Raw genomic sequence first — 26,547 nt, 5'->3', positions numbered from 1 at the left:
CACAGCGCGTCTTCATGGGGACTTCGTCTCTAGATGGTGGCAAAGGATGGACGCCCCGACCGCAAGACATAGCCTCGACCGTGATGCTCTGCGTGGAGGTGCTGCCGCTGCGTCCATCATGAAACTTTGCATGACAGAATAGTGAGGAAGCGCACCCATATACAATTTTATCAGAGGCTTGCTGCCATGCAACCCGCGTACACCGGGCTGGTCACGCACCGAGCGCGGACGCGCGCTGTCTAGGCACAGGATGGGGAATATGTAGAACCTCATTGAAGCTTCAGCTTCAATAGTTGAATGGCCTAGGTGTGGCACGGCGTCTGGATTTCGGAATTGGTTGGCGGCTCGCCCATGCGTTTTGTCTCCGCGATTCCAGAGGGCTGCATCGTCCAAGGCAACCCACCGAGGCTGAACGCAATGTTCTTCCCAGTGAGGAAGAATCGAGAAGTGGGGGGTTTTTTTTTGGCTCGGAACTGTCGGAGATCAGATGCCGCCTTGCAAGAGTTCGTTAGCAGCATCCGCAAGCTAGAAGTCGCTAGTGAATCAGCCTTGTTGTGCACGGCCGGCCGGACGAAATTGAGGCTCAGATGCCCCGTGAAACATACGTAGACGGTTGAGTGCTGGGAAGCACACCCATCTATGGGTACTTGGGACGCCAGAGACTAGGCGCGATAACTGCAGCCGCCTACATGACATGTCTCCGCCGCCAGGAGCGACCAGTCGGTAGGTTTGTTGAGTATAGACATCTGTACCGCATGCAATACTGTAACGGCGATGGTGCCGGTGAGTGACCACAGCAGCGCGCATTCCATCAGTCCCGCCCTGTATGAACTTACTTGTATGATTGACGCGTCGATGAGCGTTAGATCACCGATCGGTGCGATGAATTGCTTTCGGTCCTCGATCAACAGTGGATCCGGGTCTGAAACGGAATTGCCCATTGGCCGGTTTTAGCTTCCATGCATGACTGATGAGGCGGTGTATACCTATTTTCGCTTGTATCTCCGTAGCAGAGCGTTCAATCATCGGCGCGCGCCCACAGATAATCGAGCGACATACTTGGGACTGTTGTCAGTGCCACCTGACGGAGGAGAGAGTCGGTGAAAGAGATGAGGAGGGTGTACGAACGCCCGAAGGGAGTGTACAAGAACCTGCGTAGTGGTATTGCGAAGCACGACACCCCGCATTTTTCTTCCGCGGTGGCCCGGGCGCGTTGAAGTCCGGGATTTATTCTCATCACCGGATTTTGGGAGAAATGCAATATAATATCTGGAGCAGCGGATTTCAATACATGAAGGCGGTGGTTCGTCCGCCGCACTGGCGGAAGCTGAGGACACGGTGCTGCATCGAGCAATTCATCCGAGGGTCATCATGATGACTAGTGAGAACGTCGCTCCTTACGCCCCGGCGCGCCAGGGGTTAAAACCAGGCTCACATCGAGCGTAGGCAACGTGCGTGTCTCGGCGCCGCGCTCATGCTAATACACCGTCGTGCGGACATCGCCCCCGAGCGAACGACTGTCGCATATGCCTCGTCATGGTGTATACGACAAGCGTTGGCGTGTGCGTATAACAATACCATGTGTCAGATTGCAGAAATGCACGAGTACGTGGACGGCTCACCGACTTAGATAACTCGCAACCGCCTTCGCGCCTCCAATTGTTGAACGCCGCGCGTTCATCAAGATGTGTTGCCTGTGGTCAAAGAGCGCGCACAAAACGAGGCGTCAGAAAGTGGAAGAGGTAGCCGCAAGCTTGCTGCGTGAAGTATGGTAGTGCGGCTGCCATTGGCATCGACTCAGAGGGCTTCCCTGAGTCCAGACGGCGCGCACTTATGGGTAAGTACATTCCCCCTCCGGGAAGCGACTCGGAGGGCAAACACTTCGGTGCCAGGTATCGCACTGTTCTTCGCTTCCCGGCGACAATCGCATGTTGCCATCCAACACCGCAGCGCCCTTAGTCCTGTGTTCACCAACGTTTGGGCGCGACGCTCTGTCATACTGATGATGAGGCTGGAACGTACCGCCGGCAAAACGCGGAACATGGCACAGCGAATAGGCAGTGACATATCGGTTTATAACTATACTAGAGCGATGTGCAAAAATAAGCTTGAGAGTCTCGCCAGAGGTGTAAGGCAGGAGGAGGGAGGAGGAGCAGGAGGAGAGGATTGAGTTGAGAGGCGATCGCGAGCGCTCTTCCGCCACCGCTAGAACCCCGTTCACATTTTAGGCAACTGTACTAGTACGCGTGCGGTCAGGCCTTCTTGGATGTCCCTTCAACGTCTCTCTGTGATTCAGACGCACCACCGCTGATAGACGTGCACGTTGGCGAGCTGAGCTAAGGTATCACACTGGCTCTAATCGCGCTCTGATGTCCTTAGTAGTAGTACGATGCCCTGCATAGTTCATGGACTAGTACCGTTAAGTACTGAGTACATTGCCATTCAAGCTCTCAGCGACACCTATATTCTGTCACCGATGCGCCACCATTATGGCGGTACAGCAGTGTCATATCACCGTGTGGACCTGGGGTATTACAATCCTCATGACCAGACGAGGCCCAGGGCGAAATGGACAGACAAAATCTGGTCTGCGGTTGCACTTCTCACGCCCAATAACAAAACAAGCAACATTAGTGCCCCCCACTGGCATCAGGAACAGACTATGTCAAAGTGTTTCCCAACCGGATCGTAGAGCGGACATTGTGTCAGCATTCGAGGTCCCAGTCCTCTGTCAGGGCGAATGCAACGCTTGGTGCAGGAGAGTGCAGCAAACAGAGCTAAGTCCAAACAGTTTCATGAAAAGGCGCACGTTCTGTTCAATAGGGTACGGCGCCGGATGCGCGCCGAACATAGTTGGGTGTCGGAAGGGCAACAGGCCAGGCCGTGCCGCCCGCGTGGACCATCACAATCCCTGTGAACGAGTGGTTCGTAAGTTTGAAGTCCACATAGGATTCCCAACATATAAAAGGACTTGCGTCGAGGATGAGGTTCTCCACGAGTCCCACTCGCCTCAACTCACATCGTCTCTTCTACCCCAGAAGCTCTTCAATAGTCGCATTAGCAATGGCCCGCTTCACCATGCTCGCTGCTTTCATCGGTGCCCTCACCGCCATCGCCGCTGCCACGCCCATCGACGGTGGTGAGACCCAAGCCCTCGAGAAGCGTGTCACCCACACCGGCAAGGTAGTACTCTCTCCGGCTGCTTGTATGACCTGCGCTCACTGTCACCGATAGGCCACTTACTACTACCGGGCCTCGGTGCCTGCGGTGAGACCGACGGAACAGCGACCCCGTCGTCGCCATCTCCCACCTCATCTACGGCAGCGGTGGAAACTGTTCCAGGTAAGGCGTCGTTTGCACACTGTTAACGGATGAGCGACTCACATACGAACCGCAGTGGATGCAAATACCAACCCGGCCACTGGCATCAGCCAGTACGCCAAGACCGTCGACGAGTGCGAGGGCTGCGGCGCGTACGACATCGGTTAGCATCTACTCGGGTGAAGATGATGGAATTGCGCTGACTACTTTGCAGATCTCAGCCCGTCTCTGTTTGAGTCCCTGGGTGCTCCGCTCTCCCAGGGTGTCATAGAGGGTGTCGAGTGGCACTTCGAGGCCAAGGGCTTCAGCCCGTAAGCGTCGCAGAAGGAGGAACGTCGCAATAAGAACGGTGGCTCGTTGATTGGGTAACATATTGGTTATAAATGGCCAAGTGATTTATGGCAATGCTGTGGTATACGACGCCTGAGATTGACTTGGACCGAATGAGAGTCCGGGAGACATACCGCGATTGTAATTCTTGTAATTTGAATGCCGAATTCACTGGAGATATTTCCTCTGAGCTCAGTGGTCCATTAAGTTGCAACACGAAGGGCGCGCCTGCCTTCCAGAGCCGGGCGGCAGTGGCTGCGCGCTCGCTCTGTCCACTCTTCTTAGTCGGTACAATCGTGTACATCAAATGTAGGTTGGCGTTGTTACACTTTTCAAACTGTCACGTCGCGGGGTCGTTGAGTCACTGAGCATGTTGAACCATTTCGTATGTTGTTACAGTTCCTTCGCTATCATACAAGCCTCCTGTCCGTCATCGCCCGCACGATGCACCCTGTCCCCGCAGCCTCTGTCAACTGCGGACGGGGTCTTCAACGGTGCGTCCCAGATACACAGGATAAACGAACATACCTTTTCGTGCCAACCAAGCAACACGCTGCCGCTGACGTCCCCCCACCCAGGCATCGCCATGCCCTTGTACAAGTACTTCATGAGGACGTCTTGCGCATCTGGTGAGAGTGCGCGAACGATGTTAGGGATTTCCGTCGACTTGGTGCTGTTGAGTATCGAGACAACCGTCTGAAGAGTGAGGTTCTGGAAACAGAATCAACCATGCAGTGTCGGTACGATAGACGATGCTGATCACCTTCGCCTCGTCGACATGCGGCCCGTATGGTGCATCTTCAAGCGCGGTGGTCAAGGCTCCTGCGATATCCCCTCTGGAAATCAAGCGAGCGTAAGATACATGCTCATATGTTTCGGGTCTGAGCGCACCTTGCCAAAGACTGCCGTACCGCCGCCGCCTTCTGCTTCGCGTCGTTCAGGACCTGCGCGGGGTCGCGCGGATCGGGCTCACACAGCTCGCTCTCCAGAAGTACGTCCTCGTCATACTGGTCAATGTCAATCTTCCGGAAGCTAACATCCATGATGATCTCTAGGTAGATGGCTGGCGTTTGGCTACTGTCCAAGCAAAGCAAGTGATAAGTCGGGCTCGCAGTCGCGGACACGAACTCGGGTCGTCATAGGCGCCCATGAAAGTTGCCATATTGAGCTTCTTCACGTGGTAATATATCGGGCTTGGATCTCACTCTCCTAACACTGAGGACGGGTTGTACCGACTCCTAATTTGTGACTTATCGTCGTCAAGGCGTATAGGATACCAAGAAATGAATAAGGAAGGCAGCCGAACATTCAAAGGCGCGGGCTCTGATTGGCTGTCTTCACGTTAGAAATGAGAACATTAGTTATTCTTTATTATCTACTCATATACACGCCACTACTTTAAATAACACATACTGAAAGTATATGATCACTTGAACTCGAAGGCTTTCCGCACCGATACTATCAATGACACTCGCTGTGCCGTCGCCCACGATGTCTTCGTAGTATCTCAGAAATTAAAATGACTACGCAGATGCACCACAGGGCAGGCGAGTATATCGGGTGTGCTCAGCTCGGAAAGCCAGATGTAGGGCGGACGGGCGCCAACCGAGCCAAACCCATCTTCACCACCGACGACCACCATCGCAGACATCCGTCTGCGACAACTCGTTCACCAGCTCGCCACCAAGTTTTATGCCCAGTAGGCCCATCGAAGCTCATTACAAGAACGCAGCTCGATCGAATCTACCGCACGCTCAACCCCGCACCGCTGGACAACATGGAAAGGCGCACTCTCTCAGCTATGGCGAAAGCATCTTGCTTCGCTTTCCTTCCGAATCGCTCACCCACATCACTTCTTTTCTCGACCCCGACACTCTACTTGCGCTCTCCGGAACGAACAGGCAGCTGCACGCCCACGTAAAGGACGACAACACCTGGCGGCGCGCGTACGTCTATCAGTTCCTCGGAATCTCTCCCGAGAGCGATCTCCGCGATAATGGCGACCAGAAGAACCTGATGCTGCGTCGCGAAGAGAGCACCTGGAGGCGCGAATTCGTGCTGAGGTACAATCTGAAACGGTACGTCACTCAACTTACCGACCCCGTTGACAAGGCGTGTTGTCGAGGGCACGGGCCGCGGGAGTGCCTGGTCTGCAAATTGTTGGTACGATCTCGGTGCACAGACTGCACTTGACATAATACAGACGACCGTCGTTCGGATGGAATCACGGCACCCTTTCTTCTGCGAACCAGTTGAGTGGTCTGCACTCAGGCCCCCATATGTGCGAGTCACCTCCCACAAATCCTTTGTTCATGGATATTCCTCTGTCGAGGTCTATTCTCTCGGAGGAGACCCCTTAGAATCATGCCATATTCTGTGGACAGGACTTAAGAACCTTCCTAGTTCTCGATCCTCGTCGTGCGGACCTCTTGATCGATTCCTTATTGATTGCAGGATAGGGCTTGTTTCCCGAGCCTAGCGAGAGGAGACTATGGGTCTGCTGAATTGCCTTATCGTCGAGGCCTCGCGCTTGCAGTGGCAAAGGGTAGTGCAGGTACTTACGTCCCGTCGAGACCCGACGATAAAGAGCAGTGTTGAGAGTGCCCTGTAGGGGGTGCGCACCACTTCAAGTGAATGTGCAACCGTTCTCCGCCTACGCGCTTTCTTAGACCTATGTCACGTCGCTAATATCCTTGTACAGGCGATGGGAGCGATCTCGCAACCAGCCAGTGACGCACGTTCCCCACCACTCGAACGTCGTGTCCATGCATCTGATGCCCAACACGACGCTCCTCGCCGCCTCGCTTCAGTACGGGATCGCCGCGCGCTCCTACCCGCTCACGGGCAAGATCCTTCGCGGCTACCTCGACGCGAGCGGCACGGCGAACGGGATCGGGCTCGGGAACCCGAACCTCGAGTTCTCGCCACATGTCACGGCGATAGCGCTTGCGTCCGAGGGGCGCACGGCGAAGGTGCTGTGGGGGTTCCGCAACGGCGAGGTCGCGGTGACGACGGCGGTGCGCGCGATGGACGGGAACCGCCCGTCCGCGGCCAAGCACGCACGGTGCACGGTGGAGGAGTGCCACGAGGCGGCCGTGTGTGCGCTTGCGTGGGGCACGGAGGTCGGCCAGGAAGGCCCGAGCGCGTTCGTGACGGGCGACACGCACGGGCAGGTGAAGCTTTGGGACGCCAAGAAGATGAAATGCCTGTGGACATCGACCAAGAAGGAGGGCCTCGATAGGGATGTTTGCGCCAAGATCGCCGTGGACGTCGCGCGCGGTGTGGTGGTCGCAGCCATGGAGAGCAACAAGACCGTTGTGTGGTCCGGATTCGGCCCCGTTCTGACCGGGGAGCGAGAAGTGCTCGATCATGGTCCGACCGAACTCACGATACCCCCGTTCCCCGCGTTCAGCGCTGCGCAGACACCAGGCGGTTTCATTCCCCTGCGCGAGCTTCTCGACATCCACATCTCGAACGCCATGGCAAGCTCGGCCTCCTGGTCGCGTACAAAGGCGACCCTTACCTGTATCGCATCGACGTCGACCTGGACACGTCAGACATCGAACGTGGCGCCCTCGGAGATGGGTCTGCCGGTTCCGTGACCGTTGTCAAACCTGTGCTCGCTACGCAGGAGGGCGAGTCAAGCTTCCTGTTCGTAGGTGACCAGCTGGGATGCATTAGCATCTTCAACTGGAATGCCCCTTTGTTCTCAAGCCGGACGAGCATCCCCCCGCTCCGCAAGATTGATGCACATGAGGACGGTCCGGTCACCGCGCTTGCATGGAACACGATCGTGCTGGCATCCGGCTCTTCTCGAGGCACAGTCAAGGCCTGGGACGCGTTGTCCCTCGCCCATCTAAGGACTTTTCCGTCGCCCAGCGCTCGTCCTACCGTTGACGGCGAGCGGGATGGTGTCACCCAGATCTTGCTGGAGCGTACTGTGCTTCTTGCTTCAGTCGGGAGCAAAGTTATGGCATGGCAGGCCGGCCCGGTCGGCAAGGCGCACGCGAAGGGGAAGCAGGTCAGGGCCGTTCGGAACGCGGGGCTGGCCAAATGGCAGCGTGAGTGGGATCCGCGTTGGACGTTGCGCCGTAGCTGATCTGTAATGCAGAGCAAATCGAGATGTACAGGGACATCGCTGAGTCGCGCCGCGATCTCGACGAGGAGCAGTCGCACACGCGTCGTGTGTTCGGCCGTGAGCGCGAGCAGCAGTCGACCCTTGCCCACCTCGGACTCAGCGAGGTTGAGGCTGTGGAGTATGTGCTCATGCTCAGCAGGGACGAGGCAGAGGGTCAGCGACCCCAACGTGCCCTGTCTTTGCCCGAGGATGACGGTGTCTTCATGGCCGATTTTGACGATCTGCATACCCCCGTATCCGGACCTTCGGCCTTCATCGAGAACGCGCCGTCACCCGCAATGTCATCGCGCACGTCTTCGTTTTCATCTCACTCTTACTCGAACAGCAGCATCGTCATCAACGGCCGCTCGCTGCCTAGGACGGTCCCGTCGCAGTCAAACCACAAGATACAGGTATCGCCGCGCATGCGCCCGGAGCCGATGGAGGCTGGCTTCGCTGGAAGTCCTCTAGACGGTTCTCTGTCGTCGTCGCTCAATACCCAAACGAGTGTGTCTGTACCTTCGACGACGGATCTCGACCATTTCCCGCCAGTGAGTCGGACGCCGTCTTCCACCGGCATCTCGGTCCCTTCCATGCCTACAAGCCCCAGCGCGCTGCAGCGGTCAGGCCCTGGTAGTCCGGAGTCTTTGCGCGGCGCGTGGGCGATACCAATGTCAAGGCAGTCATCCTCGTCGGCGCCGTCGCCCTCACCTGCCTCTGCGATGTCTTCCCCGCTGCTTGTCGCGAGGAGGAGTTCGCCGCCCAACCATGCGTCAACTGCGGGACCGTCGCTCATCTCTGCCGGGTTGCTCGGCAGACGAGCAAGAGCTCCCCCGAGCTCGCGCCCTTGAGCGAGGATGGGGAAGAGGATGAAGATTGCGCTTCGCGATAGAGTTGAGCCTCGCAGAAGCCCGCAGCCGCGGGGAGAGCATTTGAACTCGAAGAATAGTATGAACCTTAGAGATCATGGCCATGCATGTGATCTAGAGCTTTGCGACACAGAGAGATATGATACGCCCTTGACAGTTGTTCGTATGCCTGTTAGACTACAAGTTCCCTATGCGACCTATGATTTGCCCGATACTATGCGCGAAGTCAAAGATAGATAGTAATCCGACCTTCTCCGGTTCGTCGCCGCCTTCAAGCCTAGTGGATAGGGGACATCATTAATGTGAGTGACATTCATAACCCACCGAATCGATGTACTGACCTTCCTACAACTTCAGGAACTCGTCGAGAATGTTCATATATCGTTCCCGTTCCTCCCAGAACGGGCAGTGACTCGACTTCTCAAAAGTGATCCACTTGACCTTGTTGATCTTCTCGAAGAAGGGCGCGACAACGAAGTCTTGTGCCATGTCCATGCGACCGTTGATGACGAGAGTCGAAACTCGCACTTTGTGCAGGCGGTCGATGGCCGTCCAGCCTTGCATTATCCTACTTGCTAGTGAGGATGCAGATCAATGGGAACATGAGAGGTGCGTACGGGGCGGTTGACACTGTCGGGTCGCCATCCTCCCCAAAGATACAATCGAAGGATCGAACAACTTCTGGAGGGGTCGGCTGCACCGTGCACCATGCTTCGCATGCAGGACCTTCAACGCGGCGTAATATCTCTGTGGATCCTTCATGCCGTCCGCCAGCCCCTCCTGGACTTCTTTCGGGAAGGCCTGCATCAACTGCCCGACGACTGTCCCCACAGGGCTACCGCAGCGAGGGAGTCTGTAAATGAGGTGTTGCAGACCCTCAGGTTGCTGGCGGAGCTCATACTCTACTCCCAATACGCCTCCCCAGGAATGCCCGAGATGTCAAGGCCGCCTCGATATCGAGCTCCTTTATCACGTTGGCGAGTTCGGCGACGAAGATATCGATGGTCCAGAATTCTGCGGGCTTTCTTTGAGGTGAGTGGACCTTCCGTTGCCGATTTGATCGTAGAGGATGACTGGAATACCGATGGCGGCGAGGTCGGAGAGGGGTACCAGGTAATCGTGGGTCAGCCCAGGTCCGCCGTGCAGGCGATCAAGGCGGGCGCGAGCGACTGCCTAAGTCGCCGAAGACCTTGTAATAGGTATCGAAGGTCTCCCCTTGGTATTTGAAAGGTATCGTCCCTTCTTTCTCCGGTACTGACGGGTTGGCCATGACTGCTCATGGCCGATGTGTCAAGGGTGCAACGCATCACGGCTCGTCGTGCAGACGTACCTTGCTTTCTCGGCGTGAAGGGCAGATGGGCTCTGGATGGGCTTAACCTCGACCATCAGTCGGCTTTATGGAGTCAGGGCGGGCGTCGATGACTGTCAACGACCACATGCGCAAGCAGCAGTCGGGAAGCTATCAACAGACTGAAACGCATCACTGCGGGAATGTTTCTGATGCGCCCGGTACTCAGGCAAGAGTATCGTTCACTCGCGCGAGGAGTCCGCGGCCGCAGAATGACTGAAGACGACTTATCGATTGCTAAGCTCAGTGTACCTTATAGCGGCAGTGCTCCGTCTGAGCGAATTAGCATCTCCAGGACTGCACCGATACGGTACCTGCCAAGCTGCTATATGAAGACAAATCCTAACATACCAACGCGCGCGCACGAACAGGTTCGTGCGAAGAGACGATCATGATGATGCAACCTAATCTTAGCCCAGCGATTGTTAAATGGCTCCATGGTGCGGATTCCAGACAACGCTGTAGTGCACGTAGTCTTGCAGAGCCAGATAATTGTTGTAAGTAGGTGTTGTTGCGGAGTACATTATGTGTCCGGCCGTCTAGTCTAGTAAAGACTGTTCATTCAGGTTGCGGCTCCATGATGCCATCACTATCTTCAGTGACTGACCACGGCCTGGGCCATCCTGTACTTTCACAGCAGGTAAAACACATTGTTCTCTCAGATCTACGCGTATCTAACGATCACATCTAGTCGAATGGAAGGCTAAATCGACTGTCGTCGGCGAGGTGATTCTGTACGTATGGTGTCTAGAACCGTTGGATAAACTCACCGAAACCGCTAGCACTTACGATTCATCCAAAGGGGCATTAAACTACTGCGATCTGCGTGCTTTTGGAGAGTTGGTCCGAGCGCGTGTACGCAACGAGGTGCACAGCATGCCATTGCTCCAGGGTTCGCCTTGCACGTTGCCTATGTCGGCCCCGGATCTGTAACATCGCGCGTCCATGTCCCCGAGAGCAGGATCATCTGCCCTTAATTACCGAACCCAGACCCTGTGATACAGCAGCCAGAGAGGTGCGCCATGCAATGAGGATGAGATGCATGCTCGGTACTTAAAAGGTAGCGTAATCCGTATCGGCAGCAGGAAACTTCACCGAGACACCTCACCCTCTGCTTTTGTTTTTATTTCTCCGTCTCGACGATGTCCGTGCTCGACGCATTCAAGATTAAGCCGTTCAATCTCGAACCTGTCTTTGCGTCCTGGACCGATGCCCCCCGTTTCCTCGGCAATCCCAAGAAGGACCCTCCCGTTAACGACTGGCTGGCCCAGATCAAAGCGGGATGCATCGAACGCAAGGTCCCGAGAGACTACTGGCACAAAGTCGGGCAGCATTACCTCGGAGAGAAGGCTCGCAAGCGCCTCGACGAAGTCAAGCTCGTGATGAAGAACATGCATGGCGGAAAGTATAAGTGGAATTGGAAGTCGTTTAAGATCGCCATGCGCAACATGGGTTGTACGTAGGCCTGCGCGTGTGGACCGGGGGTCGTGCTAATTCCATGGGTTTCCATCAATAGGGGATATCGACGTTGAGAGGACAGAGTCAATCAAAGTCAAGAGCAGGCCGTCAGGGTTCTGGTGGATCGTGGGCAAGGGAGAAGAGTCGAAGGACTCACCGTCGGCGAGCTCTTCACCGCCCCCACCGCCGCCGAAGCCGAAGCCCCAGAAGTCCAAGTCGACTTCGCAGGTGGTAACTCGCAGTTCGCTCCCGACCCCGAAGCGTTCTGCTACCATGACCTCCATCGAGAGTGTATCCTCCATCGCGTCTTCTGTGTTCTCGTCGAAGAACTCCACAGAGAAGAACACTCCCGTCGCGACGCCGGCGATGACTCCGGATGACGGAGGGGGCGATGGTGCGCAGTTTATTCCACAACAACTAATGCTAGCCACTGACACGGGTATTAGCACCCACGACGATAACGCATGCCCCGGTATGGCTGGTCAACGCCTGCCAGGCGCTCGAATCCCTCACGACTGAACACCCCAAAGCGATGAGCGCGCTATCTGCAGTGCTCATCACTGTCGGGTCTCTGCCCGCCCTGCCTGCTATCTCGGCGGGCGTCGGTGGCGCGTTCCTGGCCAGCAGTACCGCCCATGCACTTGGCTCGCTCGCCGTTGGACTCGGCACAATATTAAAGGCCCAGGCAGATGGACAGGTCCAGACAGCCGCTGGCCCGATGTTGCCACCACCTAGAACGTAGATGTCTAGATGGTTTGGTTATGATCGTTCGAACAGTTGTTATGACAGGATCGGGATGCAATTGCAACTGCGAGGCCTTTGGTGGTTTCAATCGTAACTTATCCCTTTATACTTGCATGTGTGTTAACTACGATCAAGGATAGGTCAGTGTTCAGTAGTGCATGAGGCTTTGGTGCGCGTCGAAGCCTTTCTAAACAGTGCTTGTTATCAGTGTAGAAGTACCGTTACAGTGTGATCAAGTGCTGCACTGAAGTAAGGACTGAGGATGAAATGCCCAATAGTTATCGATCTACTTAGGCACTACGTAGCTTAATCTGACCTCTGGAGCTTGATGATTATCTGAATCACCACCACCACCTCGATCGACACGGTACCACGTCGTCAACAGAGTGATATTTGGGCGCTGGTTTGCGAAACCGGTCAGCATCAGTACTGCTCCGATTCCGGCACTGCTACTGACGGTCTCACTGTCGCCACAGGCGTAGGCGTGGTACTTGCAAGACACGACTGAACGGAATGGCGAATGAGCCAGACCATCGTGTACCTGCCCTACCGCAGGATGTCTTTGACATGGCACTTTCAGTTCTCGACAGCCCAGACCTACCGGTGATGAGGATACTCTTCAAAGCTGCAGTCTGACGTGCCGTGCATGGCTTCACGCCAGTCGTGCTCAGTTGTTCAGCCACATCTGTATCTTCCACCGTCACATCTTTCGGAAATTCGCCGTACTCCTTCAACAGTCTCCATGCATTGGGAACTACATTCGTATGCTCGAGATGGATTTTGGCGTGGTCGCGTCAATCGTCCCTCCCCCCGATATCGAAGCTCTTCGAACCATCTTCACCAGTATCGGAAATGTCAAGCATCTGGTCCTCACCGGCCGTTTCCCGTTGGACGCCGAGGCCTGGCTGCCTCGAATGGAGTCCGTCTTGGACCTCTACCTAATGCAAACGTTATTCCCCACCCCCGATAGTCTCGCCATGCTGCTTGGCGTCCTGGTCAACCTCGCAAAGCTCAGGCTCATGCAGCTCGTTCTGCCAAACCCGGGTTTGCCCGTACTACATGATCTAAGTTAGCAAGATCGCATAGCTTACATACGCGACAAACGCTCGCGAGCTGGACATAGTGCGGAGTGGCTATCATATCATGCGTACCCCATCCTATTCTCGTCACCGATGCAGGCTTTGAAGATCTCATTCGGCCATCTCTCCGAGCTCAAGCAGTTCCAGTATCTGTTCCGCAACCGTGTCACGCCACATTTGTTGACTACCTTAACTCTCTTGATATGGAACCGCCAGATGAATGCTGACCCCGATACCAGTGAGTAGTGTCGCGTTTATACACATTCATGCCAGTCATCTCCGTTATATTATCGGTATAGCCAGACAGCTCGACGGGGTTTTGGAACGCTGCACTGCAGTTCGCCACCTGCAATTCGGCTTCCAGGCGACTCTTGCGTGGGTCGTTGCGGCACTAGCCTCTGCACCTGCCGACCTTGCCACATTCAAAGCAGAAGAGCTACTAGGGCGACGGCGTCGAGGTCGACTCGGAGGCGCTTGAGCATCTAGTAACGGCTGTCCTGAACTGCACACGCTTTCCTCGCTTGAAGAAGGATGAACTGAGCTTCCTCAACTTGGTCAAGCACCGAAACACGGGTCCCGGCTTCACTAGTAGCATGGCTACCGTGCAGCGCATCTTCTCGGACTTGCATGGTCGAGGGATCTTTGTGACATCTCCATGAGCGGCGACAACGAATGAAGTATTACGGCAACTTAGGCAACGCCTACTTTCTCCGAGCATTCACTACTGTCAGAACGTCTCGTACTGGTCGACTAGAATATTGTTATTTGTGACCACTAGTTGGCCTTCGAGTCAAGAATGCAGTACTTCATGACGCATAGCTTATATCATTACACAAGACAACGCTTGAGACTACATGTGAGTCCGAAGGCATATCATAGCAATACAACAACAGCTTCATGTGAACATGCGCTCTCTGGCACATTACTTCGGGAAAGTGATGGGGTTGGCCTCGTCGGTGATAATCTGGTCTATCTTCGCGACCCTGCGGTCTTCGGGGCCATCGCCTTCCTGAACACTACAGGACAAACCTAGTCAATTGACGTCACCGCGCGGAGAGCCATCGAATACGTACACAATGTTCAAAGACGAGTTGACCGTGGCAGTCTGCGAGGCCCCGCCAACCTTGATCCTCTCGTAGATAGTCGCCCTGTAGAAGACACCAACGGAGCCCGCCTATCGTGTGCGTGAGATCACGGGTTCTACCAGAATGACCACAGATCTACTCACCGACTGAGGTTCTTCTTGTTGGAAGAGACCTCGACGACACCGAGGAAAGCCACGGAGGCGGACTGCTCGAGCGCACGCTCACCCTGGAGCAGCGCCTTGTACTGCGCACGGCTGATTTGCTTGTCGTTCACAGTGATCTCCGGGTCCTCGCTGACGAACGCGTCGAACGCGCTGCTGAACTCGCTCTGGCTCGACGCCTTGTAGATAGCGGAGATGCTCTCCTCAGCCCAGTCAGAGAGCGGGATGACGACGGGTCCAGGGCCAAGAGAGATGTTAGCCATTGTGCGAGTGATAGTAGATGTGGGTGATGGTTTGAGTGGTTGGTGAATGATGGTGCCGAGAGTGCTGAAGGCCTCGTTATATACCTTGCGAGGCTGCTGTGGCGGTCCAGGGCGTGACAGAAAGGCTGGGACCATGCTCCGCCGGCGCCGGCAACAGGGCGGGCAGTAAGACGCAATCCAATCATAATGGGAAATACGCGAGCAGCTGGACGTGATGAGCACCACGTTTGACGCACCCGATGCAGCGGGACTTGACAACTTTGCCTGAAAAAGGATAAATGTAAGAGAGGCGGGGCCGTGTCTGCCAAGCCCATCACAGGGCTCGCGTCGAGACTACCCGAGGCTATGTGGCGTGACCTGGGGCGGGATACCACGATGGACGAACGTTTGTCGTTTCAAAAGTGCGCCCGACAGTGAACCGACTGGGTAGATTTGGCAGCGCCCCGACGTCAACGCGGCAATGCAACCTAAAGACGAGTCATCAGTCAATGATGGACAGTCCAGTTGAAATGGAGAGGCGTAGCTGACCTTGCCGCTGCGCAGAATACATACAGACGACCTCTAGGAGGCGAGCCGCCGCAAAGAATCGCAGTCGTTGACAGCAATGACGAACGACAGCGCAGCTGATCATCCTCCGGCGCAGCCTTTACATACCCTCTCGGCTGCGAGTCGGCCTCCATCTAAAGTCATGCCGTCAAACGCATATGCTGGACGTCTTCTGGCTAGTCTGACCTGCACCGCTTCGGCGCTCCGAGAGCGACACGGACGTCAGTTGTCAGAGTGAGCGCTACGTAGCGTACAGTTACCATTGCGTTGTCTCTCGACTACTCAAAGGTCCATTGTCTGTGATGCCTTCGAGAGAGGCATTCGTCATCGGCGCCAGTACACCGGACAGTCGAGAACATTAGTACTTCGGTTTATGGTCACTGGGAGATCACGGCACATCGTAGACACATCGGTATATCCGCCGCACTGTTCCTGAGGCTAAGTGATGGCGAATGTATCTTCGAGTTCCGGTCAGTACTGCACCAGTGCATGGAATTACGTGACATTCACTCACCCACTGCTGGGATGTTGGGCACCGTAGAAAGCAGCCACATCCCCATTTGTCTGGCCGCGAAGTGACCGTGATATGTTGCAGTCCTGTCGATCAAGGACGACTGCGCGCTGGACGAAGCATCAAATCTCATGTCTGCCAGTCTGGAAGGTCAAATCACTGGCCCCGAGCAGCACATCCTCTAAGTTGCGAAGTTCAGGCTCTAACATCCAAATCGCATCGGTATAGATGTACTTACTGCTCTGCCTCGGCTTCAGTATGGCGAGGCCCGGGTCCAGGCCTACTCCGCCCTCGGACTGTAGCTGTCGAACTGATAACAAGACATTCGTCAGGTAAGCATACCAAAGGCTGCACGACACCGAAAACCGACGAAGATACCCTTTCACGACTGAGACACTGCGCTGAGCGATCAGCCTGGCGACCAAACGTCGGCACAAAGGGAAGTACGTAAAAGGAAGGCGGGCCCTCCGTCCATCAGCCACATCCGTGGCCACGCCGCCACGGCTAAATGAAATAAACCGCGTATACCTCAACGACGTTCGCCGCGCTGTGGCTTGCACACACTCTTTCTCTTGTTCGTCACTATTCCGGCCACGGAAGCCAGGAGCTCCAGTGGCTTCACCACTTCATATTCAGTATGCTCTCCACGTTCAGATCTCGATTCAGCTCGGAGCCACAGGCATCATCGCTCCCGGCAATCCTCGCGTCGTGGCCGGCGGAGACAGCGCCACCGCGCTTCCTAGGCAAGCCCAAGAAAGACCTCCCGGTCGACGCCTGGCTCGCCAAAGTGGCGGAGGCGTGCGTTGCGAGGGGTATTCCGCAGAAACTATGGCACGAAGTCGCCCGGCACTTCATGAGCGAGGATGCACGCAAAAGACTCGAAGACGTCGAGCAGGTCATGCAATGCGCGTTTGGCCACTCGTGGGGCTGGAAGTGGTCCAGCTTCGGTGTTGCTTTGAAGAACATCGCGGGTAAGTTCGACTCCCGGACGGCGTAGCTGTACCGGCGCTGATGATCACTTGCGTGGAGTAGGGAACGTTGATCGCAAGAAGACGGAGGCTGTCAAGGTGCAGCGCAAGTCGACGGGATCGTGGTGGATCATTGGCCACGGCGGCGACAAGGGCAACAAAGTCAAGACCAAAGAGCCCGTTCCCGCGCTCGGCTTCATGGCGAAGATCGCGCAGAAATCCGGAATCCAAACCGGCAATGCCAAAGCCGCCTCTTCGACGTCCAAGCCCAAGGAGCAGACCCAGAAGCAGACCGGCTCCAAGCTGCTGAAGACCCAGCCCGCCCCGGCGCCGCCGCCCAAGGCCGCAGCGCCCTCCGGGTCTCTCGTCACGCGCGTGGCCACAACTTTGCGTCTCGTGGACCCGCCGCCTCCGCCGCCCACTACGCTCATAGCGCAGGTACCGATGTGGTTGCTTGCCGCGTCGGAGGCGGTCATCGCGCTGACGCCGGATACCACGAGCACCATGTCCATTCTGGCGGCGGTCTTGATCACGGTGGGCTCCATACCGGCGCTGCCTTCTGTAGCCGCTGGGACCACGGCTACTGCCCTTGGGACGGTTGCGGTGGGGCTGGGGACGCTGTTGAGGGAGAGGGCCATCGCTTCGTCCGACAACAGGCGTAGTATCGTGACTGCTGTGCGGTCGAGGAATTGTCAGGTGGATTGGGATGAAAGTTATAACTGGAAGAGGCGCGCTGGGCGCGCATATGACATTGTGTATGTATCGTCTGCGTCATGGTTTGGTCTAATGTAATATCTTGGTTGGCTAGAGCGTCGCTAGACTTGCCGTGGTTTCATCGGCAGCATCTGGAGCGAGTGTTGAGACAAGCAGTGTGGCCGTGGGCGCGCTCGTCGTAGGTTCTGGCATCCATCGCCCGCCCAAACCTTGTAGGACGGGATGCTGGTCTTGCACATGATCGCCTGATGCATGTTAGTGCTACCGCGTTGACCGTGTTAGCAAGATCTAATATTGCCTACCATCAATATAAAGCCCTCCGCGGATGTACTTGTCTGGTAGTGGTATCTTGAGATCCTCGCAAAGGCGCACGAAGGTGTCGGGCAAGGGTGCACATATTGTTAAGACGACCTTTTTATGTGGACCAGAAGGGCGAAATCGCTGCACAGCAAGAAAACTTCAACGTTGGTCAAGGACAAGGAAAGGGTATACATACCAAAAAGGACACTTCGGCGGCATGTAGAAACAGTAGGTCATTCGGAATGGAAACCGCGCTTGCAATAGACGGGTCTGGTGGCAGAGTACCGGTGTATTTGGTGTCTCCCAGGACGGGGGCTGGAGCGCAATGTTGATCAGACACTCGAATGCACCGCTGATGGATATAAGCACATACCGCCAAGGACTTCCCCCATATGCACACGTATCTGGTGCTTGAATCCAGTCTTTGGCCGTACAGCGACAAGACTCAGAGGTGCCAGTGGCTGATGGCACATGATAAGACCCCCGAGAGCAGCGCAATGAAGGGGTGCTTACTGAAGTGGCAAGCAGCTCCCACTCGGACGATACATTCGCTTGCTTTCTGACAAGCGACGGGTCAGAACAAGGGCGACTTGTGATCGGCCCCCCTGTTCCTTTGAGCTTCTGCATGATCCCTTGAATTACGCCTGATCGTTGAGGGAGGCTATCTGAGCCTGCGCGCACTATCGCCAGGTATGTCTTCTTGACTGATCGCTGGCGAAACTGCATGGCGAGGCTGGCTGCATGTTTGTTTGAGGTAGCGAAGATCAGTGCTCCGGTGGTTGTCTACATCGTAGTGTAAGCCGCCGGCGTATGCGTCACCAAGTAGGGGCGCTGGCTGGCCTTGTCAAGACGATGGACAACATATGGCAATTCCGGCATGTTGTAGGCTCGTTGAACTTCACTCTAGCTAGGATGTAAGTGACATTTCTAGTCAAATGACGGTATATGCGCACCATGATGCTCAGAGTAGTTGCGACTTGGTCATCCTCAGTCTGCGCATGTCAGAGAACATCTCCATCTACAGAGATGAGAGGATACACACTGGAATTTGCGTCTTGTTGTATTGACATAGAAATCCACTTGGTTTGTTGACCACTATAACACCTTTATCGAGATACAAGACTGGGATTGGCGTTGAAGCTGTCGACGACCTACGCACGCAGGCGAGAGCGCAGCGAAAGAGGGGCGCAAGAGGTCTTGCGAGGCGACCTGCTAGCATTTTCGCCATTCACTCATGAATGCTGTTATGAAGTGAGGATAGACACGGCCAACGACCAGCCGTAAGCACGCAGTATAAATTCGCGATGAAGGTGCCAGTAAACCTGCTCAAAGTCGAGTGAGCGTGATACCTTGATTGCCATTTTGGGCACTCAACGCCCGGCATATGCCGCAGCGAACATCCTCAGCCACCGCGTGCAACTGAGTGTCTTTCAAACGCCCACCTGCTTCTCCACCGTAACGTGCGAAGGATATTCCTCTGGCACCCCTTTGAGAGCTTGCTTGGGCCTTAGGGTAGCGCTGTTCCTCTACGCAGACGCGTGTCGCTTTGTCTCTGCACCGCTGAAGACACGCTGAATCGTCAAAACTACATCCCCTCCTACCACATACACCATGGACGCTCAAAAGCCAGCTGTGAAGTATGTAGCGCAGCGTATCTCAGAGTGGCTCATCTTTGACACGTATTGGCTCCTTCGCGCCTCCCAGGAAGCGCAAGCTCACCGACAGGAACCTCCCAACTGCGTTCCTCCAAACACCCGAGTTCTCAACCGACTCGCAGATGTACCGCGACCTCCTCGACATGGAACGCCGGCTAGACTGGACGATAACACGAAAACGCGTTGAAGTACAGGACGCTCTCCAACGCATCTCACCCGTACGTATTCAACACTCCGAGGCGCACGGTCGTTGTTGACCAGCCGTGGCCAGACAACACGTACATTGCGAATATTCCTTAGTCACACTGTGTCTGGACAGCCCTGGCAGCAAGGCTCGGAGGGCGGAGCGGGGGCTGAAGGCGATGCGAAGGTAATCCAGAGACTGGGGAGGGCATTCCGGCGTGGCAGCTCAGGATAGATGGGAGGTTGCTCGAGGTCTGTTCAACTGTTCTGAACAAGTGTCACCGGAAACTGAGTGTCTCAGATCCCAAACCAGAGAGCAAAGGACCGAGTGCCGCCTCGGAAGTTCTCAAACCTGATCAAACAACTGGTCGTTGAGCTCGACCGCGACATGAACTTGTATCCGGAGGGCAACATCGTTGAGGTGAGTCATCGTCTCAACCATTTCTGGGATGATGGTACTGAAACTAACCCAGTGGGTGCGGGGACCCAACCAACCTTCTATGGACGGTTTCACCATCCGACGAAAAGGTGATACCCCTACCAAGATCCGCGTCATACTGCACCTTGAGCAGCAGCCCGAGCAATACAAGGTACACCCTGAACTCGGGAACCTATTGGGGGTGAAGGAGGACAGTCGAATTGGCGTCGTCCAGGCATTGTGGAATTATATCAAGGTTCAGGGCCTCCAGGACAAGGTCGATCGCCGCATGGTCCGTGCAGACACGCATCTCCGTCCGGTACGCTACATTTCGTATGCTGGAGAGTATCTGCTCATGCATAGCTTCTTAGTTGTTCGGGGCGGAGTCAGTCATGTTCCAACAATTACCCGAAGTTGTCAACCGCTACCTCTTGCCACCGGACCCGATCATCCTGCACTACAACCTCAATCCAGCCATTCCACCGCCAGAGAAGCCGGGCGCGTGGGACGTCGAGGTGAAGCTGGATGATTCTGGTCTGAAAAGCCGGATGAGTCACGCCGTCGTGCAACTGGCCACCGAGACTGCTCGCGACCTCGCTAAACTAGATGATGAGGTACGTCGGTCCGTCTTCACGCTATCCCCTGTCTCACTCGGCCCTCCCAGATCGCCATGCACGTCCAGTCCTTGAACAACGCGCACCTCAAGCGCTCCTTCCTGCGCGCCTTCGCCGACGACCCCCAGCAGTTCATCCAGACATGGCTCGCGTCGCAATCGCGCGACCTCGAGACGATGCTGGCGAGCGGGCCGAGCGACGCGGCGACTGTGCGGCAGGAGGACTTGCGGCGCAGCGAGTTCTTCCGCCTACCGTGGGTAGAGGAAGCTGTGGCTGTGCAGGAAGGCCTCCGCCTCGCTGCGAGGGCGGGAATGTAATAAGCCGCCGCGGGCGCACTCTTTTGACCTCATCGCTGACGCCCAGTGAGAACGTGCAAGATCACCTGCCATTCCCAGCGTTTCCCAGCTGTTCCCGCTCCACCCCGCTCCACCAAACGCTGCGAAACGAAGCCAATGGCCATTTGGCCGATTAACAGATGGATTTCTGTTCCCCGTATGTTCCCTCCAATTCGTGTCGAATGCATGTATGCTGTGATCGAATGGCAGCAATTGCCATCTGTTCAGTATACGAGCTCTGTATCACTCGAATCCGCGCCCAATCTGGAATATAATTCGATTTTCACGGAATTAATCTACATGCCTCGTCCCAATCCAAATATTACAGTACAATGCAGATATGCAGTCCTTTCGTAGTTCCTGCCACACCGAAACACGACGTCGGCACCCTCATGGCACTGCGCCGACAATAGGCTTTCGCGCTGTTGATCCTTCTCAGGCACGCTCGCGGTTGCCGTGCGTGTCGTGCTGCACGACGCCGCGCCCTGCGCCCTCCAACCCGCCGGCTCGTCTACTCACCCGCCTGCCAGATGTCCACTCGGCTCGTGCGCCCGCCCGTCTGCCCGCTTGACCGCCTGTTTTCCCGCTTTCTTACCCCCGGCGAGGTCTCCTGCCCGCTCGCCTGTGTGCGCGTTCGTCGGCCATCCCTGCATGCTGGGTGTTCGCTCAGCGCGCTGGCGGTCAATGTGTGCTGTCACTCACCTGGGCCCTCGCCTGCTCACCCGCCCGTTTGCCCGCCCGCCAGTTCCACCCGCTCGCGCCTCCGCTCGTCCACCCGCTCCGAGACGCGTCTGGTAGTCCACCCACCTCAGGCTCACTCATCTACTCGCTTGTAAATTCGCTGGTGCGCGCGGCCTCTTATCCACGACGACCACGACCTTGTTTTCAGTGCCTGCCGCCATCTTCCTGGCGTCTTTTGTAGTGCTCCCGTCCAATTCGAACGCAGTCACGTCGTCGTCGTCGTCTTCGCGCCGCACGGGGTGCTGTCAAGAGAAAACGCGTTCATACCAGTGAGTATTCGTAGCACGCAGCCAAGGAAACTATACGCACCAGCTGCAGACTCGGAGGCACGTCCAGCATGTGTTCGGCGGCTTCGAAGTCAAAATCAGGGATCGGGTCCTGCAGCAAACGCCCCACCATGACCCGGACATTGTGAGGAGGCTGGCGCCCGCTCGTCGGCCGTGTTTGCACGCGGAGCATTGTCTCTTCATGCTCGCGGTCTTCGTGCGCGTTGTGCTGCAAGTTGCAATGCCCTGTGCCTAGAGTCAGCGAGCCCGCCCGCGTGAGTCTGCACTCACCGTAGCGGATCCCTCGCTCTCACGCCTACCGCTCATTCGTTGGCCTCGGTCAGTCCTTCCGATTGAACTCGGAGGCCTCGGTATGCTTGGGGTAGCCCCCGTGCAAGCTTGATTCCGCGCACCGTTGCAAAAGTGTACTTAGAGGAAGAGGATGGTGAGTCGCGACGACAGAGGGAAGACATGAGGTAACCCCGCGAGTGACAAGTTTGAGTGCTCGGAGGGTTGCCTCTGCCCGCAACACCGCCTGGGTTGTGGGCGCGCAGCGCCAGCATTCCCGAGGGACAACCCGCAGTCGCCATAGGTGAGGGAGACATACAAAGTACATGGCATGACTGTATGCTGGGTACGACGGGCAACCTGAGTGCGCACCATACTAAATGAGTCTGCGGCCGCATATGGGTATGTGCGCGAGATAAATCCGACCTGGTTGTACCAGCGCGAACTGAAGACCGACCAATGACGACGTCAACACGAAGGACTGTCCACCGTGACCTGTACCCGCCCCACCCCAGTACAAGCCCATGAACGCAGTGAGATAGCAGGCAAGCGAGCGACAATATGTTACCAGGTACAAAGTGACGCCGAGTCAGAGTTGGGCAGCAGGTGAGCGAGCCAGTAGGCGAAAAAGACAGTAGGCGAGCGAGAGGGAGACGACGATACATGGCGATGATGGTGGTACAGAGTCAAGGTCATCGAACGCACCAGTGACGTCGTGGGGACGAAAGTCAATGGTCACGGGATTGCAAGCTGAATTACAGCGGTGTACATTGGGCGGACAGTTGGCGAGCGGGTCGGAGAGATTACAGATTACAGCAAATCCATTTGGACAGCGAGACTGCCAGGATTTGGGAAAGCATTGAATTGCGAAAGCCGTTTGGGGCTCGAGATTGAGTGTGCCCAGATCATTGGAATGCGGTAACATACGAGAATCGACAGGAATGGATTTCGCTGACAGGCGCTGACAGCAACACACAGGGATCACTGAGAATTCAAGGGAATCTTGCACGTTCTCACTGGGGCTGACGTCCTACAGTAATCTCGGCGTAATTGTGTACTGTTACCGTTTTGCTCCTCTTATCCTGTGTTTATTCGCAAACAAAAGCATACCCTTGCTACCTGGAGTAAGAGGCTTGAGACGCGTCGGGCAGATCGCGCGGATGATTCGCCGGGCGTTGAGTGGTATAAAAGGCAGGCGGAGGCTTCCCGATACATCTGTGCTTCTAGCCTCCGTCGCCCTGACAAAATGGTCCATTTGAGTCCATTTGATAAGGGACGATCGCGGATATTCATGGCGCCATGCGGTTGTGTGGGGTGAGACTGCTTGAACCCGACCACCATCGTCCTCGAGACCGAGTCGCCTCAGTACGCGCGTCCGCGCCGCCGCACTTGTGAACCTCTGTGCAGTGACACGTCGAGCAGGACTCTACGCACATCGCAATGGCAGGCAAACAGGTGAGACTTTCGGCGCTTCCGAGCGAGGAGCAACGTTGAGCTAACTGTGGTCCGTAGCTTGGCAAGCTGCGACAGGTGCGGTGTTTTGGAGGCACATGGACAGCCAGTCTGACGGACGCGTCGTCAGTGGGCGGGCGAGGTCATCTCGTCGCGCGACAAGACCATCGTCACGGACGAGTTTCGTGACCTCGAACATGACATTGAGTTGCGGAGACAGGGTCTGTGGAGGTGCGTCGCGGATCCGTGCCTGCTGTGCTGGCTTGCTGCTGGGTATGGTTCGAGGACGCCCGCTGACCGGGGATATCTGTACAGGCTCCATATAGCTTCGGAGGACTACCACCATGTCGTGGACAAGAAGAAAGAATGTGAAGCCCTCGATGAAACGGAGAAGCTGTTGCCCGTCGATGCGCTGGGCATAGTGATGATCAAGCATGGCGAGGAGTTTGGCGATGACTCTGCCTTCGGTGCGTCGCTCTGTCGGGTCGGTGTAGTCGCCTGCGTCAACTGTCATTGAACAGGTACTCGCTGGTCAGCATGGGCGAGGGCTGTGTAAGGTCGCTACTTTGCAAGAGACATTCGCCATGACGTTCGAAGACACCTTCCTCGCATCCGTCTTCCGTATGGAAGACGAGATCAAGGAATATCAGGCTCAGAGGAAGAAGCTGGAAAGCCGGCGGTGCGTGACCGCGTTAATTCTATAACCTTGACTCCCGTGTCTCTTACATGTACGCTGTCAGGCTGAGCTATGACGCAGCGATCAGCAAGGCGGAGAGGATCAAAAGCAGCAAGAAGGAGAAAGATAAGGATCGCAAGGACGCGGAGGAAGAGGTAGCTAATGCGAAGTCGCGCTAGTACGTCTTGTTTCTATTCGTAGCAGATAAGGACTAACGTGCAGCATGTAGCGAGGAAACTGCAGAAGACGTCCGCGCGCGGATGTACGCCATCCAAGAGAACGAAGTGCTCCAGTTGCGGGACCTCACTACCTTCCTCGACCTCAAACTCAATTTCGTGGAGCAGTATCTCGAGGTGTTGCGCGATGTCAAGGCAAACTGGGTAGACGAGTACGTCCTCCCGCTCCTGCTAGATTCTTATGCCAAACACAGCATGTCTCACAGAGCCACCGTCAAACACCTGGAGCTATCGCGTCCTAGGGGGCCGATGCACATGTTCGTGCGCGAGACTGAGGCGCTACATAAGCCCGAGAAGCCCGAAATCTCGCGCTTTGGGTCCATGCGCTCGAGCAAGTCGAAACGATCTGCTGTCTCTGATGGGTCTTCGTCCGACGAAGAATCATCGGAGGAGGAGGAACAGCCCCGGAGGCGGTCCCGCGGCCTCTCGTTCTCGAGCAAGAAGTCCGACGCAGGGAGCAAGCCTCCGTCTCGTCCTCCCTCGCGTCCTCAATCTCGGGCGGAACGTAAGCGCGCAGACAGCACTGTCGGTACAAGCGACAGAGAGAAGGAGAAAGACAAGGAGAAAGAGAAAGACAAGGCGGAGAAGTCATCGCGCAAGCTGAGCGTAGCTGGCTGGGCGTCTTCAGCGGTGAGCGCAGTCGGGTCGGTGGCTAGCCGGGGGAAGAAGGACAAGGACAAGGATAACTTCGCCACCCTGCGCGACGATGCCAACGAGGACAGCGAAGCGTCTGACGGCGCATTAAGCGCTGTCTCTCACTCCTCGCGCAAGTCAAAGCATCGCAAAGGGAAGAGTCGGGCTCTATCAGCAAAATATCTCCTGCGGATCGTCGGCTGTCCATTCCCAAGCCGGGTGGCAAGAAGGTCGTCGTTGCGCTACATGACTTCGCATCCGGGTCGACGGACGAGCTCAACTTCCATGCCGGGGATCAGATCACAGTCGTCAATGAGGTGCTGGACGGCTGGTGGATGGGCGAGCTCGCTGGGAAGCGCGGGCTTTTCCCAACGACATACACTGAGGTCCTCTCGCCCACGCCGTCCGCACCCCCTGTGCCACGCCGCCCGGCTGTTATGACCCGCGGTGCAGGCGCGAGTGCGCCTCCAGTGCTATCCGGCGCCGGCGAGCACGAGCGCAAGCGATCCACGTCGCGTCGTGCCTACGAGATGAGCAGCTCGACGAGGAGTACCCCTTCGGCGACCACAACATCGCCGCGAGTCGCAGTCCCCTCTTCGGCCAGTTCACCTCGGAAATAGCGCCCGGCGACGCGGAAGAGGACGAGAAAGAGCGCCTGATAGGCCACCCGCCGCCGTCGCCCGATGGCGAGCACCTTCTGCGGCATCCACAGGTCGACCGCTGCTCTCGCGCCGTACCACGGACCAGGGCCTGGGTCCGTCACCGGTGACGAAGAAGCCGCCACCGCCGCCGCCGCCGCGACGGCCTGCGGGGTCTGTGCATGGCAGCCCGGTGCCCCCACCGATCCCGAGCCGACATCTGCATACAAAATCATCACAGTCAAGCTCGAGCTCGTTGTGGCTGTGGCTGCTACGCCACGCCGTCTGGAAGGAACGGGGACGATCTAACCCATTCGCCATTTGATAGTCCTGGAGACTCGTGGTGATTGTTGGCGAGGCATCTATGTAGTTTACTAACATCGGACTCAATATTGGACTCACCAGCTATTTATGTGATGGCGACTGTCGCATGACGTGGTCGTCTTCGTGTAATATACCCTCTTGATACATAGCAGTCATCGCGAGCAGGAGTACATTACATCTACATTGGCATAGACTACAACACATCAGGATACACGACTCGGCTGCTCTCTACCCGTCTGGGCACACGCATCACGAAGTCGTCCTGCAAATACAC

The 26,547-nt window shown here is 56.2% G+C and overlaps 12 protein-coding genes across 12 annotated transcripts; 6 read left to right on the top strand and 6 right to left on the bottom strand.

The window, feature by feature from the left end:
• The first annotated feature begins 3,055 nt into the window (after positions 1-3,055).
• On the top strand, positions 3,056-3,841 carry B0H18DRAFT_1020667 (uncharacterized protein). Its single transcript, XM_048029496.1, has 4 exons — positions 3,056-3,205; positions 3,273-3,335; positions 3,398-3,484; positions 3,536-3,841. Exons 1-4 carry the CDS (start codon positions 3,064-3,066, stop codon positions 3,634-3,636), a joined length of 393 nt encoding a protein of 130 aa, XP_047890917.1. The 5' UTR covers positions 3,056-3,063; the 3' UTR covers positions 3,637-3,841.
• An 88-nt stretch (positions 3,842-3,929) lies between these two features.
• Positions 3,930-4,782, bottom strand: B0H18DRAFT_1020666 (arp2/3 complex subunit). Its single transcript, XM_048029495.1, has 4 exons — positions 4,543-4,782; positions 4,415-4,487; positions 4,180-4,362; positions 3,930-4,124 (listed from the first exon to the last, which is right to left on the bottom strand). The coding sequence occupies exons 1-4, from the start codon at positions 4,692-4,694 to the stop codon at positions 4,062-4,064; spliced, it is 471 nt and encodes a 156-aa protein (XP_047890916.1). The 5' UTR covers positions 4,695-4,782; the 3' UTR covers positions 3,930-4,061.
• A 250-nt stretch (positions 4,783-5,032) lies between these two features.
• Positions 5,033-8,882, top strand: B0H18DRAFT_1020662 (uncharacterized protein). The gene is made up of 6 exons (XM_048029494.1): positions 5,033-5,150; positions 5,352-5,729; positions 6,353-7,083; positions 7,104-7,712; positions 7,763-8,573; positions 8,644-8,882. The coding sequence occupies exons 1-6, from the start codon at positions 5,143-5,145 to the stop codon at positions 8,702-8,704; spliced, it is 2,598 nt and encodes an 865-aa protein (XP_047890915.1). The 5' UTR covers positions 5,033-5,142; the 3' UTR covers positions 8,705-8,882.
• B0H18DRAFT_1121340 (uncharacterized protein) lies at positions 8,815-9,201 on the bottom strand (the record flags this gene model as incomplete). Its single annotated transcript, XM_048034320.1, has 2 exons — positions 8,815-8,914; positions 8,987-9,201. 2 exons carry the CDS (start codon positions 9,199-9,201, stop codon positions 8,815-8,817), a joined length of 315 nt encoding a protein of 104 aa, XP_047890914.1.
• Positions 9,202-11,127: 1,926 nt separating this feature from the next.
• B0H18DRAFT_880008 (uncharacterized protein) lies at positions 11,128-12,185 on the top strand (the record flags this gene model as incomplete). Its single annotated transcript, XM_048040731.1, has 3 exons — positions 11,128-11,440; positions 11,502-11,837; positions 11,890-12,185. 3 exons carry the CDS (start codon positions 11,128-11,130, stop codon positions 12,183-12,185), a joined length of 945 nt encoding a protein of 314 aa, XP_047890913.1.
• A 2,114-nt stretch (positions 12,186-14,299) lies between these two features.
• Positions 14,300-14,775, bottom strand: B0H18DRAFT_880058 (uncharacterized protein; the record flags this gene model as incomplete). Its single annotated transcript, XM_048040736.1, has 2 exons — positions 14,300-14,440; positions 14,524-14,775. 2 exons carry the CDS (start codon positions 14,773-14,775, stop codon positions 14,300-14,302), a joined length of 393 nt encoding a protein of 130 aa, XP_047890912.1.
• Positions 14,776-15,989: 1,214 nt separating this feature from the next.
• Positions 15,990-17,716, top strand: B0H18DRAFT_542850 (uncharacterized protein). Its single transcript, XM_048038539.1, has 2 exons — positions 15,990-16,803; positions 16,865-17,716. Exons 1-2 carry the CDS (start codon positions 16,470-16,472, stop codon positions 17,590-17,592), a joined length of 1,062 nt encoding a protein of 353 aa, XP_047890911.1. The 5' UTR covers positions 15,990-16,469; the 3' UTR covers positions 17,593-17,716.
• Positions 17,717-17,802: 86 nt separating this feature from the next.
• On the bottom strand, positions 17,803-19,033 carry B0H18DRAFT_1086084 (pseudouridine synthase; the record flags this gene model as incomplete). Its single annotated transcript, XM_048031992.1, has 9 exons — positions 17,803-17,862; positions 17,887-17,955; positions 18,011-18,129; positions 18,188-18,275; positions 18,328-18,365; positions 18,405-18,597; positions 18,634-18,715; positions 18,792-18,832; positions 18,857-19,033. 9 exons carry the CDS (start codon positions 19,031-19,033, stop codon positions 17,803-17,805), a joined length of 867 nt encoding a protein of 288 aa, XP_047890910.1.
• A 392-nt stretch (positions 19,034-19,425) lies between these two features.
• On the top strand, positions 19,426-21,001 carry B0H18DRAFT_1121336 (SWI/SNF complex 60 kDa subunit; the record flags this gene model as incomplete). The annotated part of the gene is made up of 7 exons (XM_048034319.1): positions 19,426-19,451; positions 19,519-19,687; positions 19,741-19,839; positions 19,966-20,073; positions 20,126-20,389; positions 20,442-20,684; positions 20,735-21,001. The coding sequence occupies 7 exons, from the start codon at positions 19,426-19,428 to the stop codon at positions 20,999-21,001; spliced, it is 1,176 nt and encodes a 391-aa protein (XP_047890909.1).
• A 533-nt stretch (positions 21,002-21,534) lies between these two features.
• Positions 21,535-22,219, bottom strand: B0H18DRAFT_1121335 (uncharacterized protein; the record flags this gene model as incomplete). The annotated part of the gene is made up of 4 exons (XM_048034318.1): positions 21,535-21,666; positions 21,722-21,810; positions 21,846-22,002; positions 22,070-22,219. 4 exons carry the CDS (start codon positions 22,217-22,219, stop codon positions 21,535-21,537), a joined length of 528 nt encoding a protein of 175 aa, XP_047890908.1.
• B0H18DRAFT_542804 (uncharacterized protein) lies at positions 22,057-23,274 on the bottom strand. Its single transcript, XM_048038538.1, has one exon. It carries the CDS (start codon positions 22,977-22,979, stop codon positions 22,350-22,352), a length of 630 nt encoding a protein of 209 aa, XP_047890907.1. The 5' UTR covers positions 22,980-23,274; the 3' UTR covers positions 22,057-22,349.
• A 333-nt stretch (positions 23,275-23,607) lies between these two features.
• Positions 23,608-26,296, top strand: B0H18DRAFT_1095630 (uncharacterized protein; the record flags this gene model as incomplete). The annotated part of the gene is made up of 11 exons (XM_048032424.1): positions 23,608-23,769; positions 23,827-23,844; positions 23,897-23,997; positions 24,082-24,250; positions 24,303-24,445; positions 24,507-24,620; positions 24,672-24,891; positions 24,967-25,406; positions 25,466-25,860; positions 26,024-26,207; positions 26,242-26,296. The coding sequence occupies exons 1-11, from the start codon at positions 23,755-23,757 to the stop codon at positions 26,294-26,296; spliced, it is 1,854 nt and encodes a 617-aa protein (XP_047890906.1). The 5' UTR covers positions 23,608-23,754.
• Positions 26,297-26,547: the final 251 nt, after the last annotated feature.

The sequence above is a fragment of the Fomitopsis serialis genome (genome assembly GCF_022376445.1).
Source record: "Fomitopsis serialis strain Sig1Antser10 chromosome Unknown B0H18scaffold_59, whole genome shotgun sequence".
Lineage (NCBI taxonomy): Eukaryota > Fungi > Basidiomycota > Agaricomycetes > Polyporales > Fomitopsidaceae > Fomitopsis > Fomitopsis serialis.
Note: the sequence above shows the minus strand (reverse complement) of the source record. Positions and strands in the feature narration are given on the sequence as shown.